This window comes from Xyrauchen texanus, chromosome 11 (assembly GCF_025860055.1).
Source record: "Xyrauchen texanus isolate HMW12.3.18 chromosome 11, RBS_HiC_50CHRs, whole genome shotgun sequence".
Lineage (NCBI taxonomy): Eukaryota > Metazoa > Chordata > Actinopteri > Cypriniformes > Catostomidae > Xyrauchen > Xyrauchen texanus.
The window spans coordinates 3,032,357-3,058,073 of record NC_068286.1 but is presented as its reverse complement, the minus strand read 5'-3'; the positions used below and the strand labels follow the sequence as shown (position 1 = coordinate 3,058,073).

Genomic DNA, 25,717 nt, shown 5'->3' with positions numbered 1-25,717 from the left:
TTCTACTGTGTGACTCAGAATCAACATGGATCTCAGAGATCAGCTGCCGTATTAGTGACAGGTAAAGATTTGATTTGTACTAGATCACACCTTTACAGTGATGTTTACAGACCTTAGCAGGGGCAGAAGGAAGGAAAATGGCACTGATGTATTGAGTAGTAATTATATATACTTAATTAATTTCTTTGCTATTTGAACATTTTTCTTGTATTATGTACTGTACATCATTTTATTCCCCTTTCTGACAAGTAATAGCCATTTTCTGTTATATTTCTCACAAAAAGCACCATGATATTACACTTGTTTATTTATTTATTTTCAGACATGGTCTGTGATGACCCCATGTTTATGACACGTGTCATAGTAAAACCATGGTATTATTTAAAGTACCTTAGAGTACCATGACAGTGTCATAAATTAATATAATAATCATTCAGTACTGTGGTATCACCCTGGTAACGGCATAGTGTCTTTTTTGTTAATGGGCTCTAATGCTTTTATTTTCTCATCACTCTTTTCACTTTCATCTCTGCACCTTAATTTCATCCAGTCATCATAACTTACACTTCTTATATTACTTTCTCTTTATTTCTTTTAATATACATATAATGTTATTTTACTGTATTCTGTCATCAACAAACTGGCTTTTGCTGAACCAGACAGCTCCTTCAGTTAATGGGAGTATACTATATAAGACTAATTTAATTTCTATCTCTGAAAGCAACACTACGGTTTATGATCCCATTATAATTCATACAAATCTGTCTACACTGCATGTGCGTGATGTCGGAAATGCAGAAGATATCGGATGTTGTTCTTTTGATGTACTTGCAACACAATACATGGAGTGGATTTTTTATCTGACCTGTTACCTGTCTGAGGTAATGGCACTTCAATGCTCCGGGGGAATTCAAAACTGTATTTTTTGCTCCCTTGAAGGGCACAGCTGTGGAAGGGGATGCTGCTCGAAAGCTCATTCAAAACAAAAGTGATCAAATTAATCTCTTCTCGAAGGGCCTTTCACAAGACTGTAAGCGAAGGGTACATTCATACAGTAAAGCCATGTTTCCTTCAGAGTACCCACTTCAAGGATTCTGCACTTCAGAGTGAGTTTAGGGCATAGGGAGGATCGCTTGTGATGGTGTTTTTTGAGTAAAGATTTGAGTCATACTAGATCACACCTGTATAACTTCACATCTCTCTTCAGTTTGAGAATTCATCTTCATGTTCTTCTTCTTTCAGTCCGTTATAGATCTGGTTGGCATGTAGTGATGGGGATCACAGTGGGTGGAACAATCATCATCATCTTCATCATCTTCATCATCCTGTTTATAATGTGAGTTCAGACTCTAAACACACAATTGAATCATGTGTAACATCTCCAACATCAGAAGAAATCAGATGAGTTGAGCTCCAGTCGAGGAATATTACATGTCATATATGCAACAATAAAGTGTTTTATTTGTGATTGTTTTGGACAGTAAGAGAGAAAGAATGAACAGAAGATCTGCTATAAAGGAGAATGAGGTGAGATGATCACAGAACTACAAAATAAGAAAACAACTGTTATTTTTATAGTCACTATTAACTGTACAGAGATATTAAGAGTATAATTCATATGAGTGCAAATACTGGATCTGATTCTTCAGTATTCGGTGTTGAAGTTCTTCATTAAAAGAAGTCGAGTGATTGAACTGAATGACATAAAGTTCTTCTGAACAAGACAGATTATATTTGTAATATTTGTAATCATTTCTTCTCTCTCTGTTTCTCTATAGACTGCTGATCGCTGTGATGACACATACACAACTCTTGATCTCAAGACCAGATCTTCTGATGATGTGTACAACACAATCACAGTGAGTCTCAAGAGCAAAGAGACATTATTGAGGATTTCAAGTCAGTTTCTACAGTGAGAGATTGTATTTATAATCTCTGTCTCTCACACAGACTGTTGATCACAATTACAATCTCACATCTTCTCAATACTGTTAATAAACAACAAAACTGTCCTGATCATCAGTCAACAGTAATAACAGTCAATAATATTCAAATACAAATGGACATTTCTCTGTAACAGTATTTTATTACTATTCATGTCCACTGCATTTGACTATAATTAATCAATGTTTAGTTAATAGTTTATTCATCATTCTTATTTATATAACGGGTTTCACAAAGACTAAAAGTGTTGACAAGACTACAAACATATTCATTTAATTTTATCCTCACATTTATAATAAAGTTTGTGAATATTGTTTGCTAATGTGTTTTAATCAGTCCTTCTCTGTCTTATTGTTTGTTCAGCCCAACAGGAAGATGGTGCAGTAAGAGGCGGAGCACAACCAATCAAATCCTTTCATCACTTCTCTGGGTGGAGCTTCGGATGATTGACAGGGATCATAATAAGTTACTAAAGTGTTATATTTGTTCTTCTTTAAAGCTTATGAAGTCTGATATATCAGTGGACATAAATAAAAATAAGTTCTGTGTAAAAGTTGCTGATACACACGTGTTCAAATAAATCAGAGGATTAAAACGACTCCTGAAGTGATGTTCAATAGGATACAAACTCACTGCTGTGACATTTCACTGTTTACAGAAGACGTCATTTTACCCTAAATACAGAAAAATCTTCATTGCACAACTTCAGTCTTTTAGATCAGCTTGTTTTTTTATCTCTTGCACTTTTTTAAGTTGGACATTTCACTTGTAATTACTGTAAGTGTCACATGAACTTGTTCAACAACCTCAAACCACCACCAGAGGTCTCTATCTGATGTTTACTGACATGAACATTGATCTGCATCACTTCCTGCTTTGCTGGGATGGCCACTTCCTCATTTACCACGAGTATCAATCGCCATCTACAGGAGAAACATTAGAAAAGCATTTGAGTTTGTTCTTTTCAAGATCTCTTGTTATTAATCAGTAATTACACCTGTAATAAAGAAACAGGGGAACAATAAACATAAACAGATGTGTGTATTCATGTTATCATTGTAATCTAATATCTACCCCACTTTATTATATCACCACAGGTTTGTTAACAGGTAAAGACGGTCAGTTAAGACTCCTCAGGGGGTTCAGATGATAATAAACTTAAACTGAGATTTAAACATAAACTACAAAATACGAAAACAGATTCCTCAAAACATGGAAATAACTTTCTATATTGAAGTTGATATTATTTTGCTGTAAGAACTGGATTTTGGTGAGTCATTCCCACCTCTCGGTCTCTCCTCCGGGACACCGGTTAATAGTCCAGCGTTAAAGAAATCTAAAGCTGATGTCTCGTTACATGAGCTTCAAGAGAACATCATCACAGCCTCAACAAGAGAACAGACTCCCCTGAAGAAATGATCAAAACAAATTCAAACACCACTGAAGAGCTGGAATCATCCCTCCTTTTTGTCAATGCAGAAATTGTTGAATTACAGAAGTGTAAAGGTGAACTAACAGCCAATGTTGCCGAACAAGCAAGTGCTATAGCTCAGTTGGGAAATAGAATCGTAGAAACAGAGCGTCACAAACCGAGGTGGTGTTTACGACTCTACAGGGTTTCAGAAACGGGAACTGAGAATGTTAAGATCAAAGTGACGGAGATCAGCAAAGGAACGGTGCCTGAGCTTGTTGAAAAAAGTGAGGCGGTGAAAGTAGCTCACAGATTAGGCAAGCCGGTGTCGGGTCGAGCAAGGGTCTTTATCATTCTGTTTGCGCTGTATGTGTGTGTGTGTGTGTCTGTGTGAGTGAGTGTTTGTGTGTGTGTGTGAGTGTGTGTGTGTGTGAGTGTGTGTGTGTATGTGTGTGTGTGTGAGGGTATTGTGCTATAAATGTGGTTTATGAGGACATTTCTAGTGTCCCCATAATTTAAATATGATTTAAATAGTCTGCCTTGAGACATTACACAGGTCACATAAACTACAACACATAGAGACTGTATCACCTAGATATCTCATAGAGACTGTGTCTGATCCCGAACTACTGAAACACAATACCCTCACTAAATCATTTAGAAAAAATTTGATTAAGGTCAAACTTGAACAAAACAAACAAATTAAAAATACACATCATATACGGCTACTAAACATTAGATCTCTTTCTACCAAAGCACTAATTGTTAATGGAATGATTACAGATCATAGATTGGATGCGCTCTGTTTGACTGAAACCTGGCTTAAACCGGATGAATATATTAGTTTAAATGAATCTACTCCCCCAGGTTATTGTTATAAACATGAGCCTCGTCTGAAGGGTCGAGGAGGAGGTGTTGCTACAATTTACAGTGAAGTTTGTGGTGTTACTCTGAGGACAGGATATAAATGTAAGTTTTTTTTTAACTAATAATGCTTAACGTGACACCGTCAAATATAAATAAAAAATCTCTGTCGTTCTTTACCCTTGCTACAGTGTATAGATCACCCGGGCCTTATTCTGATTTCCTTAGTGAATTTGCTAATTTTTTATCAGATCTTGTAGTTACTGTAGATAGAGCCTTAATTGTTGGTGACTTCAACATTCACATAGATAATGAAAATGATACATCGGGATTAGCATTTATCTGTATTCTCAATTCTTTTGGAGTCAGACAAAATGTAACAGGACCAACTCATCGCCATAATCATACGCTAGATTTAATTCTGTCATATGGAGATGATGTTGATAATATAGAAATTCTGCAGCAGAGCGATGACATCTCGGATCATTACCTCGTCTCTTGCATGCTGCAATCAGCTAATGTTACTCAATCTACACCACGCTATCGTTCAGGTAGAACTATTCTTTCGACCACTAAAGATAGCTTCACTAATACATTTCCAGATCTATCTCATATACTCAATAAACCCCAAAGCCCAGAAGAACTTGATGAAATAACAGAAAAATTGAAATGCAGTCTTCTCTAGCACCCTTGATGTTGTCGCCCCACTTGATTAAAGCCCTGCACCATGGTACAATGATCACACTCATGCTCTCAAGAGAGCTGCTCGGAAAATGGAGCGCATGTGGAAAAATACAAAATTAGAAGTATTTCATGGTGCATGGAAGGATAGTGTCTGTAGCTACAAACACGCACTCAAAGCTGCCAGGTCAGCATATTTTAGTAAACTCATAGAAAATAACCACAACAATCCTAGATGTTTATTCAGTATTGTGGCTAAATTGGTTAGGAATAAAGCCTCAACAGAACCAGATATTACGTCACAGCTCAAGAGTAATGACTTCATGAATTTCTTTAGAGATAAAATTAAAAATCTGTAATTCCATAATGGAATTATGCAATCATCTGTCATAGCACCTCAGAAAACAGTGTCTCATAATTTTCCACATGTGCAACTTCAATCCTTCACTATCATAGGTCATGAAGAGCTAACAAAACTTATCGAAACATCAAAAGCCACAACTTGTTTGTTAGATCCTATACCAACTAAGCTCTTAAAAGAGGTATCTCCTGTAATATCAGAACCTCTTCTTAATATCATTAACTGCTCGCTATGCTTAGGACATGTCCCAAGAAACTTTAAAATGGCAGTTATCAAACCGCTTATTAAGAAGCCACAACTTGATCCTGGAGAACTTGCTAATTATAGACTGATTTCAAATCTCCCGCTTATGTCAAAAATACTAGAAAAGGTAGTATCCTCCCAAATATGTTCATTTCTACAGAGAAATAGTATAAGAATTTCAATCAGGATTTAGTCCTCATCACAGTACGGAGACTGCACTTATCAGAGTTACAAATTACTTGCTCTTATCATCTGATCGCGGCTGCATTTCACTTCTAGTGCTTTTAGATCTTAGTGCTGCATTCGACACGATAGATCACGACATTCTCTTGAATAGGCTGGAGAATTATGTTGGAATTTGTGGAGTTGCATTAGCATGGTTTAGGTCATATTTAGCAGACCGCTACCACTTTGTCTATGTAAATGAGGAATTGTCAAACCAAACAAAAGTAAAATATGGAGTGCCACAGGGATCAGTTTTAGGGCCTCTGCTTTTCTCCATGTATATGCTTCCCCTGGGAGATATTATCAGGAATCGTGGGATAAGTTTCCACTGCTATGCTGACGATACACAACTTTATATTCCTTCAAACCTGATGAGATTTCACAATTCTCAAAATTAGCAGAGTGTATCAATGAAATAAAAGATTGGATGGCCAGAAATTTCCTTCTACTCAATTCTGACAAAACAGAGGTTCTAATTATTGGACCAAAAAACTCTGAAAATAAGCCACTAAAATATAATTTGACTCTAGATGTATGTACTGTTACATCATCTCAAACAGCTGAAGAACTTGGATGTTATATTTGATACCAATCTGTCCTTTGAAAATCAAATTACAAATGTTTGTAGAACAGCATTCTTCCACCTAAGAAATACTGCTAAATTAAGGCATATGCTCTCGGTTGCTGATGCCGAAATACTAATTCATGCGTTCATGACCTCAAGACTAGAGTATTGTAATGCATTACTGGGAGGATGTCCAGCAAGATCAATAAATAAACTTCATTTGGTTCAAAATGCAGCAGCCAGAGTGCTGACGAGAACCAAGAAATATGATCATATTAGCCCCATTTTATCATCGTTACATTGGCTACGTGTTAAATTCCGTATTAATTTTAAAATTCTGTTAACTACGTACAAAGCTTTGAATGGTCTAGCCCCGCAGTACTTAAGTGATCTTCTACCACGCTATATTCCAACACGTTCATTAAGATCGCAAAATTCTGGCCTGTTAATAGTTCCTAGAATATCAAAATCCACTAAAGGAGGAAGATCCTTTTCATATTTGGCACCTAAACTATGGAATAGTCTCCCAAACACTGTTCGAGATGCAGACACACTCTCTCAGTTTAAGTCTAGACTAAAGACTCATCTATTTAGCCAGACATACACCTAATTTATCCTCCAACCTACAATTAGGCTGCTTTAGTTTAGTCTGCCGGAACCAGAAACACTGAGCATGATCTTGAACTCTGCAATAAATTGAATGGCATCTACGCTTACATCTTTTTATTTGTTTCCCTGTCTCAACCTCGGGACTCCTATCCTGAGGTCACCAGAACCGGCTGGATCCAGCACCATTCCTGCTTCATGCTGGACTCCACTGCTACATGTTGCTGAATGATGATGACTAAATGCAGCCGGTGCCAGCCAAACATCACTTCAGTTTATTATTATGGACTTCAGAGGATGAAATGATGCCAACTCCAACATGCATCACCTCGGTCTATTTATGGACTACGATCTTGAAATGAAATGCATAGACTAACCATTGCCAACAAAAGCCTTCATCAGCCAATTAACAAGGACAATTGCATCTATGTGAACTTCTGCAATTAATCAAGATGGACTTCAAATACTTTGGTCATTAATCTTACAGTTCAAACACAATCGATGTTTAATCACTGACCCTTAACACTTAGTTTAATAATTTTAAACCATGATTTTACCTATACATAATTAATATTTACATTACATTAATAATGTTAGCCAGAGGGAACTGGCCCCCACAGTGAGTCTGGTTTCTCCCAAGGTTATTTTTCTCCATTAATCTACATCTTATGGAGTTTTGTGTTCCTTGCCACAGTCGCCTACAGCTTGCTCACTGGGGTTATTAATACAATTATCATTTAATTATTTTTAAACACTATTAAAATCATATTTTATCTAAATTACACAATGATGATTCATCGACTTTATAGACATTACAGTTTTATCGTCTGTTAATGCTGATCTTCTGTAAAAGCTGCTTTGAAACGATGTGTGTTGTGAAAGGCGCTATACAAATAAAATTGAATTGAATTGAATTGAATAAATAGCTTAAAAAACATATTAAACAATGTTTTATTGAAAATGTAAAAATGCAGAAAGTTTTTTGTGAGGGTTAGGTTTGTACAGTATAAAAATCATTATCTTATCGTTGTTAAAAGTAAAACATGTAAGACACTTGAATCAAATGCAATGTTGTGTTTTAGTAACATAACCCTGTTTGTTAAGCTAACGTTAAACTTTGTCTTTGTTAACCCATTTGTTCATCTTCTGTATAGTGACTATGAAAGTAAATTTGTATATCATCTCATTTTGTTTTAGAAACCCATTTTACCCCAATTAAGGTAATTAAAATGTATTATTAATCAATCACTATTTTGAGTTTGAGTTGAGAGAAGAAATCTCATACAATGCATTATTTTGTCACCTCAGTTTTCCATTAAGCATTGTACACTATTAAAGATGTATCATTTTTACACGTCATACCATATCCTGTACAACAGCATAAGGAATTTTCAGCATCATCACTGCAGTCTTTAGTGTCACATGATCCTTCAGAAATCATTATAATATGTTGATTTTCTAATATGGGCATATTTACATCACATTTTACACATTTACACCTGAACACATATTTGCAAGCACAAGCTTCCTTGATGATAATGAGGCAGCATAAACACTAGATAAAATATAATCTAAACATTCATATTATTTTTATATCATATTACATATCATATTTATATCATATAGCATACAATTTAAATACCTGCTTTAGCCAAAACAACATTTAAATGTAACTAAATCTTGCCTATTAGGAGTCATATTTCAAATTTCAATCCTGGCTGGCAAGTCTGTAAATATGCACATGTTTATATAAAAGAGCATGTGAACTAATGGAAGTAAAACTAAATTACTTACTCGTCCGAAATTGTATCCTCCACTGGATCAAGTCTCTCTTCAAAATACAAACGTTCATCAGAGTACCGCTCTTCTTCTGAGGAAAAAGGTTAACTCTTCGTCACTATCAAGGAGTTTCACCTGTGTATCTTGCGATCTTTGAAAAGCGCAGAAAATTAATGAACTAGTTGTTTTTAAGGCACAGTCAGGGGCGTTCACCATTTGCATTAATCGTCTCAGCACATAGCGTATGAATACTGCGCTCTGCCCGTGGGTGTGATCACATTAGGGATAATTAGCTGAGCAAGGAGAAACTGTACATCGCTTTGTTTCATACAGATTACATTGCAGGAGAATATTTGTTTTAAATTTGAATTGTTTTATTTAAAAGTAGACATTTTAAGCTTTCTTTAGACATATGTTTCATGTTAGTGTGATAAGTATTCGCGGAGTTTCGGTTCATTTTTGTGACGTGTTTCAGAAATATGCTCGCGAACCCAGAGACTGCTTACAGCTCACCCTTTTTATTTTCTTTATTTTACAAAAGTACAAGATTTTGTTGTTATTGTGAGTGTACACAAATAAAAGTAGACTCTTTATAGTCTCTAATGATGTGCTATACTTATTTATATGCCCCAAAATGACAGAGAATTTTAAGTTGTTTCAGCTGTAATGACGAAAAAATCCTGCAGGACGTGCCGGCCCGTCCGTCGACCCCTGAATGACCCTGAATACATGATAAAAATATTCCAAATATCCTCCCTCTGTGACTTTCAGAAGTCACACCTTCATTTTCTTTACCCAGAGTGCAGTTTCGTAATTCAGTCACCTCAGTTATGCAATCTAGTGACTCAATTAAGTCACATAACTCTACCACCAATGACCAGATTATGCAACGGCACTCCGGTGGGGAATACAGAACCAAACATCTTCATTCATGTTACATTAAGAAAGGATTCTGTCTCCCTATACCTTCATTCAATAGATGAAACATATTAGCATGTTATAAGCATGAGCGTGCAATTGGTTTAGCCTTGCTTGTGGTTGTTACAGTTATGTAGAGTATATCAAACCTAAAACTAAATATTCATCGTACTATTAAGAGTTCGTTTTTGTAGTGTAGATGTCTTCAACCCAGATACTTTGCGCATAGAAGAGGTTCACTAGCACTTCTATCCTGGGGCATGGATCATCATATTCATCTTCTTCATATATTCATTGGAGGAATCAATTTCCTCCCATCTTGTTTTTCTATCCATCCAGGGTAGTTTCCATGGCATTGTAGTGGACCATACACAATGATCAATGTCATCTGCTTTACTGTAGCTCAGATCAAGAATAATTTTACCAATGGTAACACACAACAGAATATTATTCCTCCCACAAGGATTGTTATTCCAATCATTATATTAATTTAGCTAATTGTGCACCCCATTTCTTAAACAATTCTATTTAATTTGTTTTAAACTGACAACAGATCATTGAACCGGGCTTCTCCTTCTTATCACATGAAAAGGCTTCCTCACACTCACATTATCTCCAACTGCAAGTGCTCTCAAAGTGGCCTGTACTGCAGCACTGTTGAGGACTTTGCCCAGCAGTTCTCGGCAGTCAAGAAGCAGACAGAGGTGCATTCTCTATCGCTAACAGCCTGCAGATCCCCAACCCTCTTGATGGAAGTGAGCGCAGTCAGGAGGGCTGTCTTCAATGAGAGGGCCTTAAGCTCGACAGAATCCAGGGGCTCCAACGTGGCTCTCTATAGGCCCAGCAGGACCACAGAGAAATCCCACAAATGAACGAGAAGTGGCCAATGAGAATTCAACCTCCTGGCACCTCTAAGGAACCCGATGATCAGGACGTGCTTCCCCAAGGACTTACTGTCCACCGCATCGTGGTGTGCTGCTATAATGGCCACATACAGCCACCCCTCCAAATTCTCCTGCAGGAAGGAAAGCACCAACCCGACTGCAGGTCTCTGTGGGTCTTCACCTCGGGAAGAAAACCAATTTGCAAACAGATGCCACTTAAGGCATACAGCTGCCTCGTAGAGGGAGCCCTGGCCTGAGTGATAGTGTTTACCACCGCGTAGTAGCCCACTTAGGTCTTCCACTTCCGGTCCAGGGTCTGGACGTTGAGGTTCCAGAGGTCTGGGTGTGGGTGCCAAATCGTGCCATGTCCCTGAGAAAGGAGGTCCTTCACAAGGAGTGTGATCTCCGAGAACCAAGTCTGGGTGGGCCAGAATGGCGCTACCATCATGACCTGTTCTTCGTCCTCCCTAACTTTGCTCAATGTCCGTTCAAGCAGGCTCACTGGGGAAACGCATACTTGCGCTGGCCATCTGTGTGCCAGCACATCCATGCCGAGAGGGCAGTTCAGGCAATTCAGCACCGGCTGAGCAGGCGGTTGAGAGGCGTGCTGTTATAGTGACTGAGTCCAACTCCATCCCGAGATAAGAGATGCTCTGCACCAGCTCTTTGTGGTCCGGAGAGCTCTTTCCCAGTTGCCCTGAAGCCCCAATTGGCTGAGGTGTCTGAGCACCAGGTCCCTGTGTGCTCACAATAGATCTCGAGAGTGAGCTAAAATCAGCCAGTCATCAAGATAATTGAGGATGGGGACACCCACTTCACTTAGCGGGGAAAGGGCTGCCTCTGCGAATTTCATAAAGACACAAGGCAACAGGGACAGATGGAAGGGGAGGTTCTTGTACTGGTATGCCTGACCGCCAAAGGCGAACCATTTTCAGGAATGGTCAGTGTCGAGGCAGAATCACAGACATGAAGGACGTCAACTTCCTGTCTGCTTCTTGACTGCCGATAACTGCTGGGCAAAGTCCTTGACAGTGCCGCAGTACCGGCTACTTTGAGAGCACTTGCAGTTGGATATAAAGTGAGTGTGAGGAAGCCTTTTCTTATGATAAGAAGGAGAAGCCCGGTTCACGGTTTTCAGTGCAAAGACAAACAGGACCTAGTACTTTCATTTCAGGTGGTGGGAAACGATGGAATTCAGCACGTCTTTCTCTGTACCCAGAAAGGGAGACCTAGCAAGAACCTTTTCTATTAAAAATATACTTATAAAATCTGCTCAATGTGTGTTATGTATATTTATGATGATTAGAGAATCATGCTGTTCTTCTTCTACACTGGAGCATTAAAAAGAGCTTCTAGACGACGCTTAAAAGAGTGGGCTGTGCCCGTGTTGTTTGCCTGGAATGACTTCTCTCTACCGGCAAGGTCTGGGAGAGAACACAACGGCAAGAGGATGATGTAACTAAAGAGGAAAACATGTATGTCGATGTGTTGCTTCAATGCCACGATTACAATGCCAAACCAGAACCATCAGCTTTGGATATAGCATATGAGAAAATGGAAGCGCAACAGCAGGTGATAGAAGAACTGCAAAAGAGGCTGGAAGAAGTTACACTGAAAGAACAATTTGGCTTGGAGAGGTTTTCAGCATTGGATGATGACATCAGATTGTTTACCAGGTACGTATTGTGTCATATGACATTCATATTGCATCCCCTGTGGTAATGACTTTGTTTCAGACCTAGATTGTGTTGTGTTGTACATTCATTCAATCAATTACCTTTATCTAGACTGGGTGACCAATGAGAGCAACTCTTTTATAAGGGGAACCCTATGAACACAGGACTACATTAAAGTAAATGAATAAAAGCAAGATAAGATTTACATGAACACATAGAACTACAAATATAATATAACAATGCAGCCTTCAAAAAATTCAGATCATGATGCAATTCATTCTAACAGGCCAGTGTACATTTACATTTATGCATTTGGCAGACGCTTTTATCCAAAGTGACTTACAGAGCCCTTATTACAGGGACAATCCCCGGAGCAACCTGGAGTTAAGTGCCTTGCTCAAGGACACAATGGTGGTGCCTGTGGGGATCGAACCAGTGACCTTCTGATTACCCGATTACCAGTTATGTGCTTTAGTCCACTACACCACTACCACTCTATGTGTACCACAGCCTGTAAAATAAAGTGTTACCCATCATTTTGTTTTTAAAAGCAGCTTGCTGATTAATAGGCACCCAAGACAACACTAATATCTGTTTCAATCTAATTAAAAACACAGCAGGATTATCAAAACTTGGGTCATTTTTTTGTATACCTTTCTGGGCGCAATTGGAATATGGATGTCTCCTGAGGTGCTTTTATTTTGTTTCCTCACTGTATTCTGGTTCTGTCAGTGACAAAGAATTGTTCAGGCAATCTGGCATGATCCCTGTTTTGAATAAAGATATGGTGTAATGGTGGACTAACCAGCTTTTTGTAGTAGCCTGCCTTCAAACTCCATGTCTGCATCTCTTCTCATTTCTGCTGTCTGCCTTGTTCCTTTGAGGATTCTTTCTGCAAGAGACTCTGCAGAACTCACTCCCATGACAAATCACACTCTCTAAAACGTGAGGAGGTGGTTGTAGGCCTACGGAGCTGATGCCTCTCCTGTTCCGCTGCCTGCTCTTTTGTGGCAGCCTCAATCTTATAGGCCATGTCCAGTGTGACTATCAAGCTTTTAAGGTGGAAGTGCTCCTCTTCAGTGCACACATGCACACAGTCTGTTGGGTAAAGCATGTACTATTCAAGAGGCAGCGGTGGGTACGTTGGAGGATCTTGGTGCATATTGACCCGACTTTCTGGGCAATATAGGCTAGTGGTAAGAGAGCACACTGTCCTTTTGTGCTAAGCCAAAAGCTGTCTCAACAGTCTTTTAGATCAGCTTGTTTTTTATCTCTTGCACTTTTTTAAGTGGGACATTTCACTTGTAATTACTGTATGTGTCACATGAACTTCTTCAACAACCTCAAACCACCACCAGAGGTCTCTATCTGATGTTTACTGACATGAACATTGATCTGCATCACTTCCAGCACATTCTGATGATGATCTTGAACTGGATGTTGAGATGTTGCAGAAGAGTAATTGTTACCTGCATCAATCCAGGAGCATCTGAGATGGTTTGATCTGTAAAATAAGGAAATAAAGACACAGATTAGACTGCAAGAAGGACTGTCACTATGTTTAAATGTTCTTCTTCTGTTGAGCTTTGCTGGGATGGCCACTTCCTCATTTACCACCAGTATCAATCGCCATCTACAGGAGAAACATTAGAAAAGCATTTGAGTTTGTTCTTTTCAAGATCTCTTGTTATTAAGAAGTAATTACACCTGTAATAAAGAAACAGGGGAACAATAAACATAAACAGATGTGTGTGTTCATGTTATCATTGTAATCTAATATCTACCCCACTTTATTATATCACCACAGGTTTGTTAACAGATGAAGACGGTCAGTTAAGACTCCTCAGGGGGTTCAAATGATAATAAAATTAAACTGAGATTTAAACATAAACTACAAAATATGAAAACAGATTCCTCAAAACATATGCTGGAAATAACTTTTTATATTGAAGTTGATATATGTAGAACGAGTCGTGATGGGCAAGGAGGAAATGAAGACGTAGAGTTATTTTCCTAAGCAGACTTTTAACGGCCACAGCATTTACATTTATGCATTTGGCAGACGCTTTTATCCAAAGTGACTTACAGAGCACTTATTACAGGGACAATCCCCCCAGAGCAACCTGGAGTTAAGTGTCTTACTCAAGGACACAATGGTGGTGACTGTGGGGATCGAACCAGTGTCCTTCTGATTACCAGATTACCAGTTATGTGCTTAGACCACTACACCACCACTACTCCTAACACAGCAGTGTTCACAACTTTTATATTTACAGCATTCAACAAACATGCAGGACCTCTGTACACACCAACACTAGACTGACGCGTGTCTCTATCTCCGGCTGGAGGTTCTGTGGATGTTTTTATTTCGCTCTCCCTGTGCTCACTGAAATTAGAGACAGGTGTATAATTTGGCTCAGGTGCAAGCACCCTTACCGCTTTCTCCCCCGGACGGGAGCATTATATATTGTGGCATTATATTGCCACAATATAATTTTGCTGTAAGATGTTTGAGGTCAGTGATGTGGATGTGAGGGGAGGGGCAGAGATATTTCCGCTGCTGTATTTAAAGAACTGTTAAAACCACAAACAGTCCATCAGATTAACGCTATAAAGTGGATGTGCTAATAAACTCTTGTCTTTTCTCGCTGGAGATCGAATTGAACTGAACACGGTAAGACAAACTCATTTATAGATAAGTGAATATTGTTGATTATTGCAATAGATGAAGCTCATATGACACAAGAATCCTGACATGAGAAATATCTTGAGCATCAATGATCAGTTCATTTAAACAAGCGTCACTGAAAGCTTTCACTGACACTATGAGCAGTTCATGCAGCTGTAAATACATACTACAGTATACATGTGCTTTATGAAATCAATTTCAAAGATTAATGCTGTTTCATATATACTTTTATGTTATGATGTCATCAGTATGGCTCCTCCTCTTCCTTTGATATTTCTGCTCATGATTGCAGCAGGTGAGTCACTGATATTACATGATCACAACTTTAATGTTGAATTTTATTCATGAAATATCTGCCTTTTGTTCCATGTATTTCTTTGTCTGTGTGGCGTGACGTTGATCTGATCATTTGTTCAGTTGTGTTCTCTGTTCAGTTTTCACACGTCTGAATGTTCATTTCTGCTTTTCTGCAACACCTTTTATAAATACTCATGAAGAACTTCACACTTGTTTATCACGTCACAGACACAATCTATGAATATCATTACATCCCTTTTCTTTAAAGAAAACACAAACAAGTAAACTCAGCATTATTTTATAACATGTTAACTTGCACTCTTTATATACTGTTAATACAAATGATAAACTATAAACATTCACATTGATATACTTCAGCAACTCCTTACAGATTCAATCTGTCTTTTAATGTGTCTTGTAGATCTTCTAAGTGTAAATGTGTGATTGTTTGATGTTTGATTGTCTGTATGTGAATCAGTGTTGCAGTCGTGAATAATGCCGTTGAATCAGACTCAGCATTGCTTTGATTCAAGTCTTTCACTTCTTCAGACTTGAGAAGATCACGTCTATTTCGTCTGAGGATTTGTCCATCATCAGTTTTCACAGTATAAGATTTTGGAGCTACTTCTTGCATAACTGTGTCTTTTGTGCTCCAGTTCTCATCACTTGTGATTCTGACAACGTCATCCATCACCAATGGTTGTAGATTCTTTGCAGTCCTGTCAAAGTAGAACTTTTGTATTTCTTTCAGTTGCTTGAGTTTCTGCTTCATTTTCATATTTCCTGTTTGTTTTGAACAAGATGGCGGTGTAGTACGAAGTTTTGGATGCATCAGCATTTCAGCTGGGGCCATACCACACTCTAATGGAGAGATCAGACTTACTGTCAGCAGCTTTTTTCAGAATTTGCTTGAGAATATACTCTCCTTTCTCAGCTGTACCGTTTGACTGAGTATATTCTGGACTAGAAGTGACATGCTTGAAGTCATATTGCACTGAAAACTCTTGCCACTCTTTGCTGCTGAAGCATGGGCCATTGTCACTGATGACAATCTTCTGTATGCCATGTCTTGCAAAAATGTATTTTGCATGTGTTATTACACACTTTGTAGACATACTTGTAAGGCCAATTCAGGGTCATTTGAGTAATAGTCAATCACCACTAGATGATTATTGCCTTTGAGATGGAAGAGATCCATTCCAACCTTCTCCCAGGGTGATGTTGGTAAGTCCAGTATTATCATCGGCTCTTTGGTTTGCTTATTTCTGAATTTTTGACATGTATCACACTGTCTCACCAGATTTTCAATGTCTTTGTTAATTCCAGGCCAAAAGACTCTTTTGTGTCTCTCGCTCTCCTCTTGCATTTTTCTATGCCAAGATGACCTTCATGAATTCTGTGCAGTATGTCTTGTCTCAAGTTATGCAGAATGATGATTCTATTTTGTTTCAGAAGAATTGCATCTACAACACTAAGATCACCTCTGATGTCATATTATTTTGGGGAAGAACCCGTCGGTCATCCATTCTGCATGTTGTAAATGACAGCTTAAAACTCAGTGTCTTTGCTGGTTTCCTCTGCTATTTGCTTTGACTTTGCATCTGACACAGGAAACGCAGTGCGCACCATGTTCACATGAATCTCAACATCTCCTTCTGTTAAAGTATTTTCCAGGCGTAAACACCAGATTGAGATCGTACCTCTTTCATCATCGATCGTTGAATCCTTGGTGTCATCTCATTCAGATTCTTTTTCATTATTACAACTAATGGACGATGATGTGTTTCTGCAGGGAAGGTGGGAAGACCATGTACATAGCTATGACATTTGTGTGTCAGTCCAGTCTCTGAGTATTGAGGAGTCTGATGGCTTGGGGAAAAAAACTGTTACACAGTCTGGCCGTGAGGGCCCGAATGCTTCGGTACCTCTTTCCAGACAGCAGGAGGGTGAAGAGTTTGTGTGAGGGGTGTGTGGGGTCATCCACAATGTTGCTTTGCAGATACAGCATTTTGTGTAAATGTATTTGATGGTGGGAAGAGAGACCCTGATGATCTTCTCAGCTGTCCTCACTATCCTCTGCAGGGCTTTGCGGTCCGAAACGGTGCAAGTCCCAAACCAGACACTGATGCAGCTGCTCATGATGCTCTCAATAGTCCCTCTATAGAATGTAGTGAGGATGGGGGTTGGGAGATGTGCTTTCCTCAGCCTTCGAAGAAATTAGAGACGCTGCTGGGCTTTCTTGGTGATAGAGCTGGTGTTGAGGGACCAGGTGAGGTTCTCTGACAGGTGAACAACAAGGAATTTGGTGCTATTGACGATCTCCACAGTGGAGTCGTCGATGTTCAGCAGAGAGCGGTCACTCTGTGCTCTCCAAAAGTCAAAAACCATATCTTTTGTTTTGTCCACATTCAGAGACTGGTTGTTGGCCCTACACCAGTCCGTTAGCCGCTGCACCTCCTCTCTGTGTGCTGACTCGTTTTTCTTGCTGATGAGACCCACATGATGATGTCATCAATGTAAGATCTGACTCATTCAAGTCCTTCTATGATATTCTCCATCGCTCTTTGAAAGATTTCTGATGCAGATACTATTCCAAATGGTAGTCTGAGGAAAGAATAACTACCAAATGGATGTTGAAGGTACGGTACTTTACACTGTCCACGTCCAGACGTATTTGCCAAAATCCTTGTGAGGCATCAAGCTTTGTGAAATATTTGGCAACTGATATTTCATTAATTTATATCTTCACATTTTGTTATTTATTAGTGCTAATGCTTTATGTTGGCATTCAGATCTTTTGGATCCATTCATACTCTTAAGTCTCCATTCTTTTTCTTTACACACACCATGGAGTTCACCCAGTCCATTGGCTCTTCAATTCTTTTGATAACTCCTAATGTGGTCATCCTATATAATTCTTTCTTTAGACGATCCTTGAGAGGTGCTGGAACTCGATGTGCAGGTTGTGCATTTTCTTTCAGCTTAAACTTGTAAACATAAGGCAAGACACCAAAGCCTTTAAAAACATCTGCATAGCATTGGACTTGTGAGTCAATGCTTTGTCCATTGTAGTCCCTGAAGTACTGACTTTTTCAGATTTTTAGCTTTTCTGTCATTGTTTTAATGTCCGACATGCTGATCAAGTTTGCTTTTGCACCAGTATCTAACTTGAATGTAACTGGCACCCCATTGATCTGTAGTGGTGCTACCCATTTGTCACTTTTGACAGCATCATCTTGACTCTGTGCAATAACTGATAACTGTCCACTCTGGATGGTCTCAGATTCCAGTGTGTTTTCACACGTTACCATGCCAACAATAAATGTATCACTCTGGTCAGTTTCATCTATCATCTGGACAGATCGCTCTTTTTGTCTCAATTGTCCTTTAGAAAAACATTGTTTGGCAAAATGATTTTTACCATTACACTTTGCACACTGTTTTCCAAAAGCTGGACACTGCTTAGGCTGATGTTCGGTACCACAACGTTTGCAACTATAAATGTCATCCTTCTGTTTTACAGCTCTGGGCGTGCGTCGCTTTCCTTTGAAGGATACTGCAACGATTGTGACATCTGTACTTAGAGACACGCTCTTTGGCCACATCTCACCAAACGTTTTAACATGCATTTGGCCAAACTAACTGACTTGACAGATTTGAATTGACTCTTGCAAAATAAACTCTCTTTCTCTTAATAAACATTTTCTGACTTTTGCATCACAAATGCCAAAAACAGTCTGATCCCTTATCATTGAATCATTTAGCTGGTCAAATTTGCATGTCTTCGCATTGAGTCTCAGGTCAGTAAGGAAGATATCAAATATTTCATGCGGCTGCTGCATGCATGAACGGAAAACATATCTTTCATGAGTTTCGTTCTTTTTAGGCGAGCAGTGAGAAGTGAATTTGGCTAGTACATCATCAAGCATGTTTCTATTTTCGTTCTCATCAATGAAGAAGGTATTATATACACTTCAATATCCTGTGGACCAGCAATCGTCAGTAGTGAAGCAACCTTATGTGCTTCTGGTGTCGTGTCCATCCTAATGGCAGCCATGTATAGTTTTGCCAATTGCTCCCTGAAAATGAGTCAATTGCTGTCAACATTTCCCTGAGCTTCAAATTCACTGGTGGTTTCAAGGTATCCATCATATCGCTTTCACAAGCTGTTATCTTTCACTCCTGGTACCATGTTTTGTTCAGTGTTTCAAATAAGATACTTCTCATGCAATCTCAACGTGTGTGTTTATTCATTCTTAACACTTCTGCCTGTGTTGTTATTCTTTGTTACTCCTTGCATAGTATCCATCACATAAAACTAAACACAGTGACATCTAGTGGCTTTCTTGAGTAACAGGCACAATCAATGAATATCATTACAGTGTCCATGTGCAATAAGTGTTTAAAATGTGTGTTAAAAGTTTATAGTATTGTCTAATAAATCAAATGATAACTTATTTTTCAGGGGTTTATAGTGCTGATGATTGGGGTGTGAGTTACAGCTCTAAATACATCTGTGCACTAAAGGGGTCATCAGTGATAATGTCCTGCACTTATAAATACCCTCATCGATATAAGATCGAGAAAGTGTTCTGGACCAAAGCTATTGAAAAGGATGTAGAGCCTCAAGATCTGTCTAATGACACTAAATACAGTCAGAGGATTCAGTATCTGGGAGATAAACAGCAGATCTGCACCATCAGACTGAATGATGTAACACAGAAGGATTCACACAAGTACTATTTCAGATTCATTACTGATATAACTGATGGAAGATGGATTGGTAAACCTGGAGTGACTCTTGATATCACAGGTAACATTTTTCACAATTCAGTCTTGATTGTTTTTATTTGGGTTTATGATCTCCATTTAAGATCAATTATATTCTGGGAAAGAAATCTTCATCCACAATATATCCAGATGTCAAGTGTTGTTGTTGTCAGATCTTCATGTGGAGTCTCCTGAGAGCGTGACAGAGGGAGATACAGTCAGTCTGACATGTAAAAGCACCTGTAATCTGACTGACAGAACAACATTCATCTGGAGGAAAAACACACAGTCATTAACTGAGAGAAACAATAAACTCCTCCTGCAGTCAGTCAGAAGAGAGGATGCAGGCAGATATAGCTGTGCTGTACACGGACACAAACTCACATCACCTCATGTTGATCTCAATGTTAAATGTAAGTAAATCTTAATTTATTAATTTCTTTCCAGCAGGAAGTAACTATCACAAGATATGTAGACTGTTGATGCAGAATAATAAAGAAACCTGCTTCCACAAACATGAATTTTCTTGACACCTTCAGTCGACTGGAATCTTATATTTTATATATTTCACCTGTAGATCCTCCAGAGATTCCTGTAATCTTCATCAATACATCTGGTGAAATAGTTTTGGGTGATTCAGTGACTCTGACCTGCAGCAGTGATTCAAACCCACCTGCACAAATCAGCTGGTTTAAAGGGTCAACATATATTGGATCTGGAGAAATCTACAGCATCACAAGTATCTGCTCTGATCACAGTGGAGAATACAAGTGCAAGTCCAGAAATGAAGTTGGAGAGAAATACTCTGATACTGTCACTTTAAATATCATGTGTGAGTTTATGATGTTGCAGTAACTGTTGTAACAGATCACTGGATTATCAATCTCAAAACATGATTATACATTTTCTTTTGTCTGTTTTAGATTCTCCCAGGAATGTCTCAGTGTCCATGAGTGGATCTGGTGAAATAGTTTTGGGTGATTCAGTGACTCTGACCTGCAGCAGTGATTCAAACCCACCTGCTAACATCAGCTGGTTTAAAGGGTCAACATATATTGGATCTGGAGAAATCTACAGCATCACAAGTATCCGCTCTGATCACAGTGGAGAATACAAGTGCAAGTCCAGAAATGAAGTTGGAGAGAAATACTCTGATACTGTCACTTTAAATGTCATGTGTGAGTTTATGATGTTGCAGTAACTGTTGTAACAGATCACTGGATTATCAATCTCAAAACATGATTATACATTTTCTTTTGTCTGTTTTAGATTCACCCAGGAATGTCTCAGTGTCCATGAGTGGATCTGGTGAAATAGTTTTGGGTGATTCAGTGACTCTGACCTGCAGCAGTGATTCAAACCCACCTGTTCTGAACTACACCTGGTTTAAGGTGAATGAAAGTTCATCTGTTGGATCGGGACAGAGTTACAGTGCACTACAGAGTGGATTCTTCTACTGTGTGGCTCAGAATCAACATGGATCTCAGAGATCAGCTGCTGTATCAGTGACAGGTAAAGATTTGATTCATACTAGATCACACCTGTATAACTTCACATCTCTCTTCAGTTTGAGAATTCATCTTCATGTTCTTCCTCTTTCAGTCCATTATAGACCTGGTTGGCATGTAGTGTTGGGGATCATGATGGGATGTGGAGGATTATTCTTCATCATCATCATCATCATCATCATTTGTTTAAAATGTAAAAGTATTCATTATATTAGTTTGGTTCTTTGAAAACAGCATTTTTGACATTTCCAGTTATTTTATTCCAGTGCACTTATGCAGTTTATGTCTGTTCTTGACAGGAAAAAGCGTGCAGGTGTTAAAAATGAAAACCTCTCAGGAAATCAGGTAAAAAATTATAATAATAATAAATAATAAAAATCTCACTTTACAACATCAGGAATGAAGTCATCTCTGTTTCATATTATGTGTTTTATCAACACAATTCCACAAAACATATCTCCAATTATTATAACCTAATATTACCTTCTTTTTACCACAACTTAAATATTGAAGTCTCTCTTTAGACCAGTGGTTCTCAAACTGTATGTGGATCTCTTGATGTGATTTCAGGATCAGATCTATTGTGATGTGATAGAGAGTTTCAGTCCATGATGCTCCTCTTTCTGAAAGTGAAACATCGGATCAAAATGATGCTCAGTACGACAGTATTAAACCCAAGAGACTCAGAGGAAATCTGACCGCTGGAAAAGCTCCTGAATACACTGCAGAGATTGAGTATGCAACTGTCCAACATCACAAACACAAAGAGAAGAAAAGAACAGAAGAACATGAAACCCAGAATGACAGGTGAGAAGAATCAAGTTAAACACACACGTGATTATCTGTGTTTTAATTCATTTCTCTCATGTTGTGTTTTGATATTTTAGGAGATCAGATATGCAGACTGTTGAAGAGGACTCGGTGATCTACAGCAGTGTTAAATGATCAATAATGATCCATAGAGTTTATTCATTCTCTGCTTGTAGAATATCTACTATCAACATATTCAATAACTCAAGTCTGATTTATTCTCTTTTTGTCTTTTAGCATGATGGTCAATGTATGCTGGACTAATGTAGGCCCTAAAGCGTGTTTCACCATTTGCTTTATTTGTTAAATATTTAAAGTTTTTTTATTACAATTTGTCTCTGATTTTACATTTATATTTGTTTATTGTAATCTGATTTTAATATGCAGTACTTTGGTGTACTTTCTTTCACCTGAACTCCCAACTCATCTCCTCAAGCGGGTCCCAGCTGTTTTTAACTGAGTGAAACTCCAGTTCCCTGTCTGTCGCTTACTCGACGTGTCGAATGAAGCGAAACTAGGCTTCTTTCTCAAAGGCCTCGGTTACCTCTGAACTTGAGATAAGGCCAAATTAAAAATTGGCAGACAGAATTTGCATGACTCTTGCCCGGACATACGGTTATAAAAGGAGGGAATCATGCATCTGTTGATTCAGATTTCTTCTTCGGAGCCGAACAGTTGTGCGTTCAGCGAGCTGTGATCATTCCTGTTTCACTCACCTCTACAAGTGTGCTTCCTGTTGGATCTACGTCACATATCAGCTGCTTTTTTCTTCTCTGCACGCCAGTGCAGCCTTTGCCCATGGGTGCTTCGACAGCGCTCATAAAAGAGAATATTTTCCACTCACAAAAAAAGTACAGTTCTCTAAAAGAGCACACACAGCAGGCGTCGAACGTCCTTTTCACATGGTCCAGGAAAGTCGCCTTTGGCTGAACCTGGTCGAGATGTGGGAAGTAGACAAGGCCCACTTTCTCAATGCCCCCATCTCCCAGCTCGGCCTATTTGGCGACACCGTCGGTGACTTCGCCCAGCAGTTCTCGGCCGTTCCAGCGTGAGCCATGCTCCATTTGCTCACAGAGAGCTTCCTCAACCTGGGCCCAGCTCTCAGCCTTAGCTGAGATGGATGACCCAGGGAATGAGACAGGGAAGATCTAAGTGGCCTACCACCTGCTGTTGTAGACACGATCAACCAAGCCAGAGCTCCCACTACCAAGCAGCTTTACGCCCTAAAGTGGTGTCTGTTCACAAACTGGTGTTCTTCCAGATCTGAAGACCCGCAGAGATATGCAGTCCGGTCAGTGCTTACGTTTCTGCAGGAGAGATTGGAGGGGAGGCTGTCCTCCACCACCTTGAAGGTTTATGTCTGCTATATCGGCTCACCATGACACAGTGGATGGTAAGTCCCTAGGGAAGCATGACCTGATCATCAGGTTCCTTAGAGGTACCCAGAGGCTGAACTCTTCCAGGCCATGCCTGTTCCCCACATGGGATCTCTCCGTGGTCCTCTCAGGCCTCCAGGGACCCCACTTTGAGCCCCTATAGTCAGTTGAGCTCAAAGCCCTCTCTTGAAGACAGCTTGCTTCTATCATGAGGGGTGGGGACCTGCAAGCATTCTCTGTCAGCAGCACTTTCCTGGAGTTCAGTCCGGCAGACACCCATGTCATCCAAAGACCACGACCAGGCTATGTGCCCAAGGTTCTTATGACCCCGTTCAGGGACCAGGTAGTGAACCTGCAAGCGCTGCCCCAGGAGGAGGCAGACCCAGCCCTTTCGTTGCTGTGTCCGGTGAGTATTTTGCGTACCTACCACATTTAGACTTCAGACACTCTGAGCAGCTCTTTGTCTGCTTTGGTGGATAGCGGAAAGAGAACGCTGTATCCAAACAGAAGTTAGCCCACTGGGTTGTTGACACCATCGTATTGGCCTATTTCACCCAGGCCGTGCCCGCCCTCTTGCCGGTCCGAGCACACTCGACGAGAAGTGTGGCATCCTCGTGGGCACTTACTAACGGCACCTCCCTAGCAGACATCTGCAGAGCAGTGGGCTGGGCAACACCCAATACCTTTATGAGATTCTACAACTTCAGGGTTGAGTCGGTCTCGTCCTGTGTTCTCTCAGGTCCAAGCCCATAGAACTCAAGAATACTGAACTACTGATTGGGTGTTCCGCTTGCACACAATGCCTTTCCCCTCCACTGAGGCGATCTCGTCCGCTCTTTTTCCAAGGAGAGTCCACTAAGCATGCGCTCCCTGGATCCATCTTCCTCCCTAGCCCTCTGGTCCATGAATTCAGCAGCGGAATTCCTCAACCAGACCCATTACGTGTACTGAAAACTATGCTGTACTGGAATTGGTGCTCCACAGGATTGGCTGTCAAGGATTAGTCCCCCTGTGTGTATTTTCCGTGCTACGGTCCCCCCTCTCGGCGGACCTGCGTCTCCCTTGGACAGCCCCCTCTGCCTGTCGCAGTGTTTGTAGGAACTCCTCCCTCGCAAGGTAGGATCTACCACCGTGCCACTTTCCAAATGTGGCCTGAAAATCCATGTGACGTATTCACCACACTAAACCTCTCCCAAGCTTGGGCAGCGTGTGGTCTCCATGGGGTCTTTTTCCTCTGAAAGTATAGGAGTTGGAAAAGAACACCTTCCTCTTTAACTCTATGCGAGAAATGACGTGCCATCCTTGGCACGTCGCTTGTTCACCCCTTCGGGGATACCGGCAACCTAAAAATTTATGACAATCTTTTATGTGGCATTGGGGAAGGGTACATACAGTCTAATGCAGCCTGCTGTTTTGGCACGCAACCGCCTGTATTCACCTGCATCAGCAGCTTACGTACATTGTACAGCGCATGGCGTTCAACACATTCAACACAACCTCGAGTGATGGAGGGAACAAGACGTTGTGTCGCACCGGCTATGACACTGTACCGAGCCACTGGCCAAACCTTATTTCTCCGCTTCTCAGTCTAAACCTGAATGAACAGATGTACGATTCCCTCCTTTTATACTGTATGTCCAGGGGAGGAACATGCAAATTCTGTCTGTCAATTTTTCATGGGCCTTTTCTCAAGTTCAGAGGTAACCGAGGCCTTCAAGAAAGACTCCTAGTGTCGCTTCATTCGACACAACGTCTCGCTCCCTCCATCAGGGAATGGGGGTTACAACAGTAACCTAGATGTTTTTCTTAAAGGGGTGGGGCTACTGTATTGGATCTTTAATATGATTGGTCTATTGATATCCACAGCACTTTTTCTCGAACATAATCGGTTGTTTTATTACTACAATGTTTAGAAAGTGAATTTCATTTAAATAAAATTGCCATCAATATTCATTCACAATCCTGGTTTGGTCATTTATTTCTCTAGTATTAGCAACTCAAAAAACAAACAGAAATACAACGTTAAGCTTCATTTAAGGAACCAAATATCTTTCAAAGGTGTTTGATATAATGTCAAGTGATTTTCTTAGCAATTTAGCATGATTACTCA

General features: G+C 39.7%; 1 protein-coding gene across 1 annotated transcript in view; it reads left to right on the top strand.

Moving 5' to 3' along the window:
- The window catches only part of LOC127652011 (B-cell receptor CD22-like), a 38,887-nt gene extending 16,521 nt beyond the window's left edge, over nucleotides 1-22,366 (top strand). The window contains exons 12-18 of the mRNA XM_052138073.1: nucleotides 20,600-20,745; nucleotides 20,837-21,091; nucleotides 21,183-21,425; nucleotides 21,516-21,597; nucleotides 21,721-21,766; nucleotides 22,017-22,228; nucleotides 22,309-22,366. Of these exons, the coding sequence (XP_051994033.1) occupies nucleotides 20,600-20,745; nucleotides 20,837-21,091; nucleotides 21,183-21,425; nucleotides 21,516-21,597; nucleotides 21,721-21,766; nucleotides 22,017-22,228; nucleotides 22,309-22,366 (1,042 nt within the window). The remainder of the gene's footprint in view (nucleotides 1-20,599; nucleotides 20,746-20,836; nucleotides 21,092-21,182; nucleotides 21,426-21,515; nucleotides 21,598-21,720; nucleotides 21,767-22,016; nucleotides 22,229-22,308) is intronic.
- The last annotated feature ends 3,351 nt before the right edge of the window (nucleotides 22,367-25,717 follow it).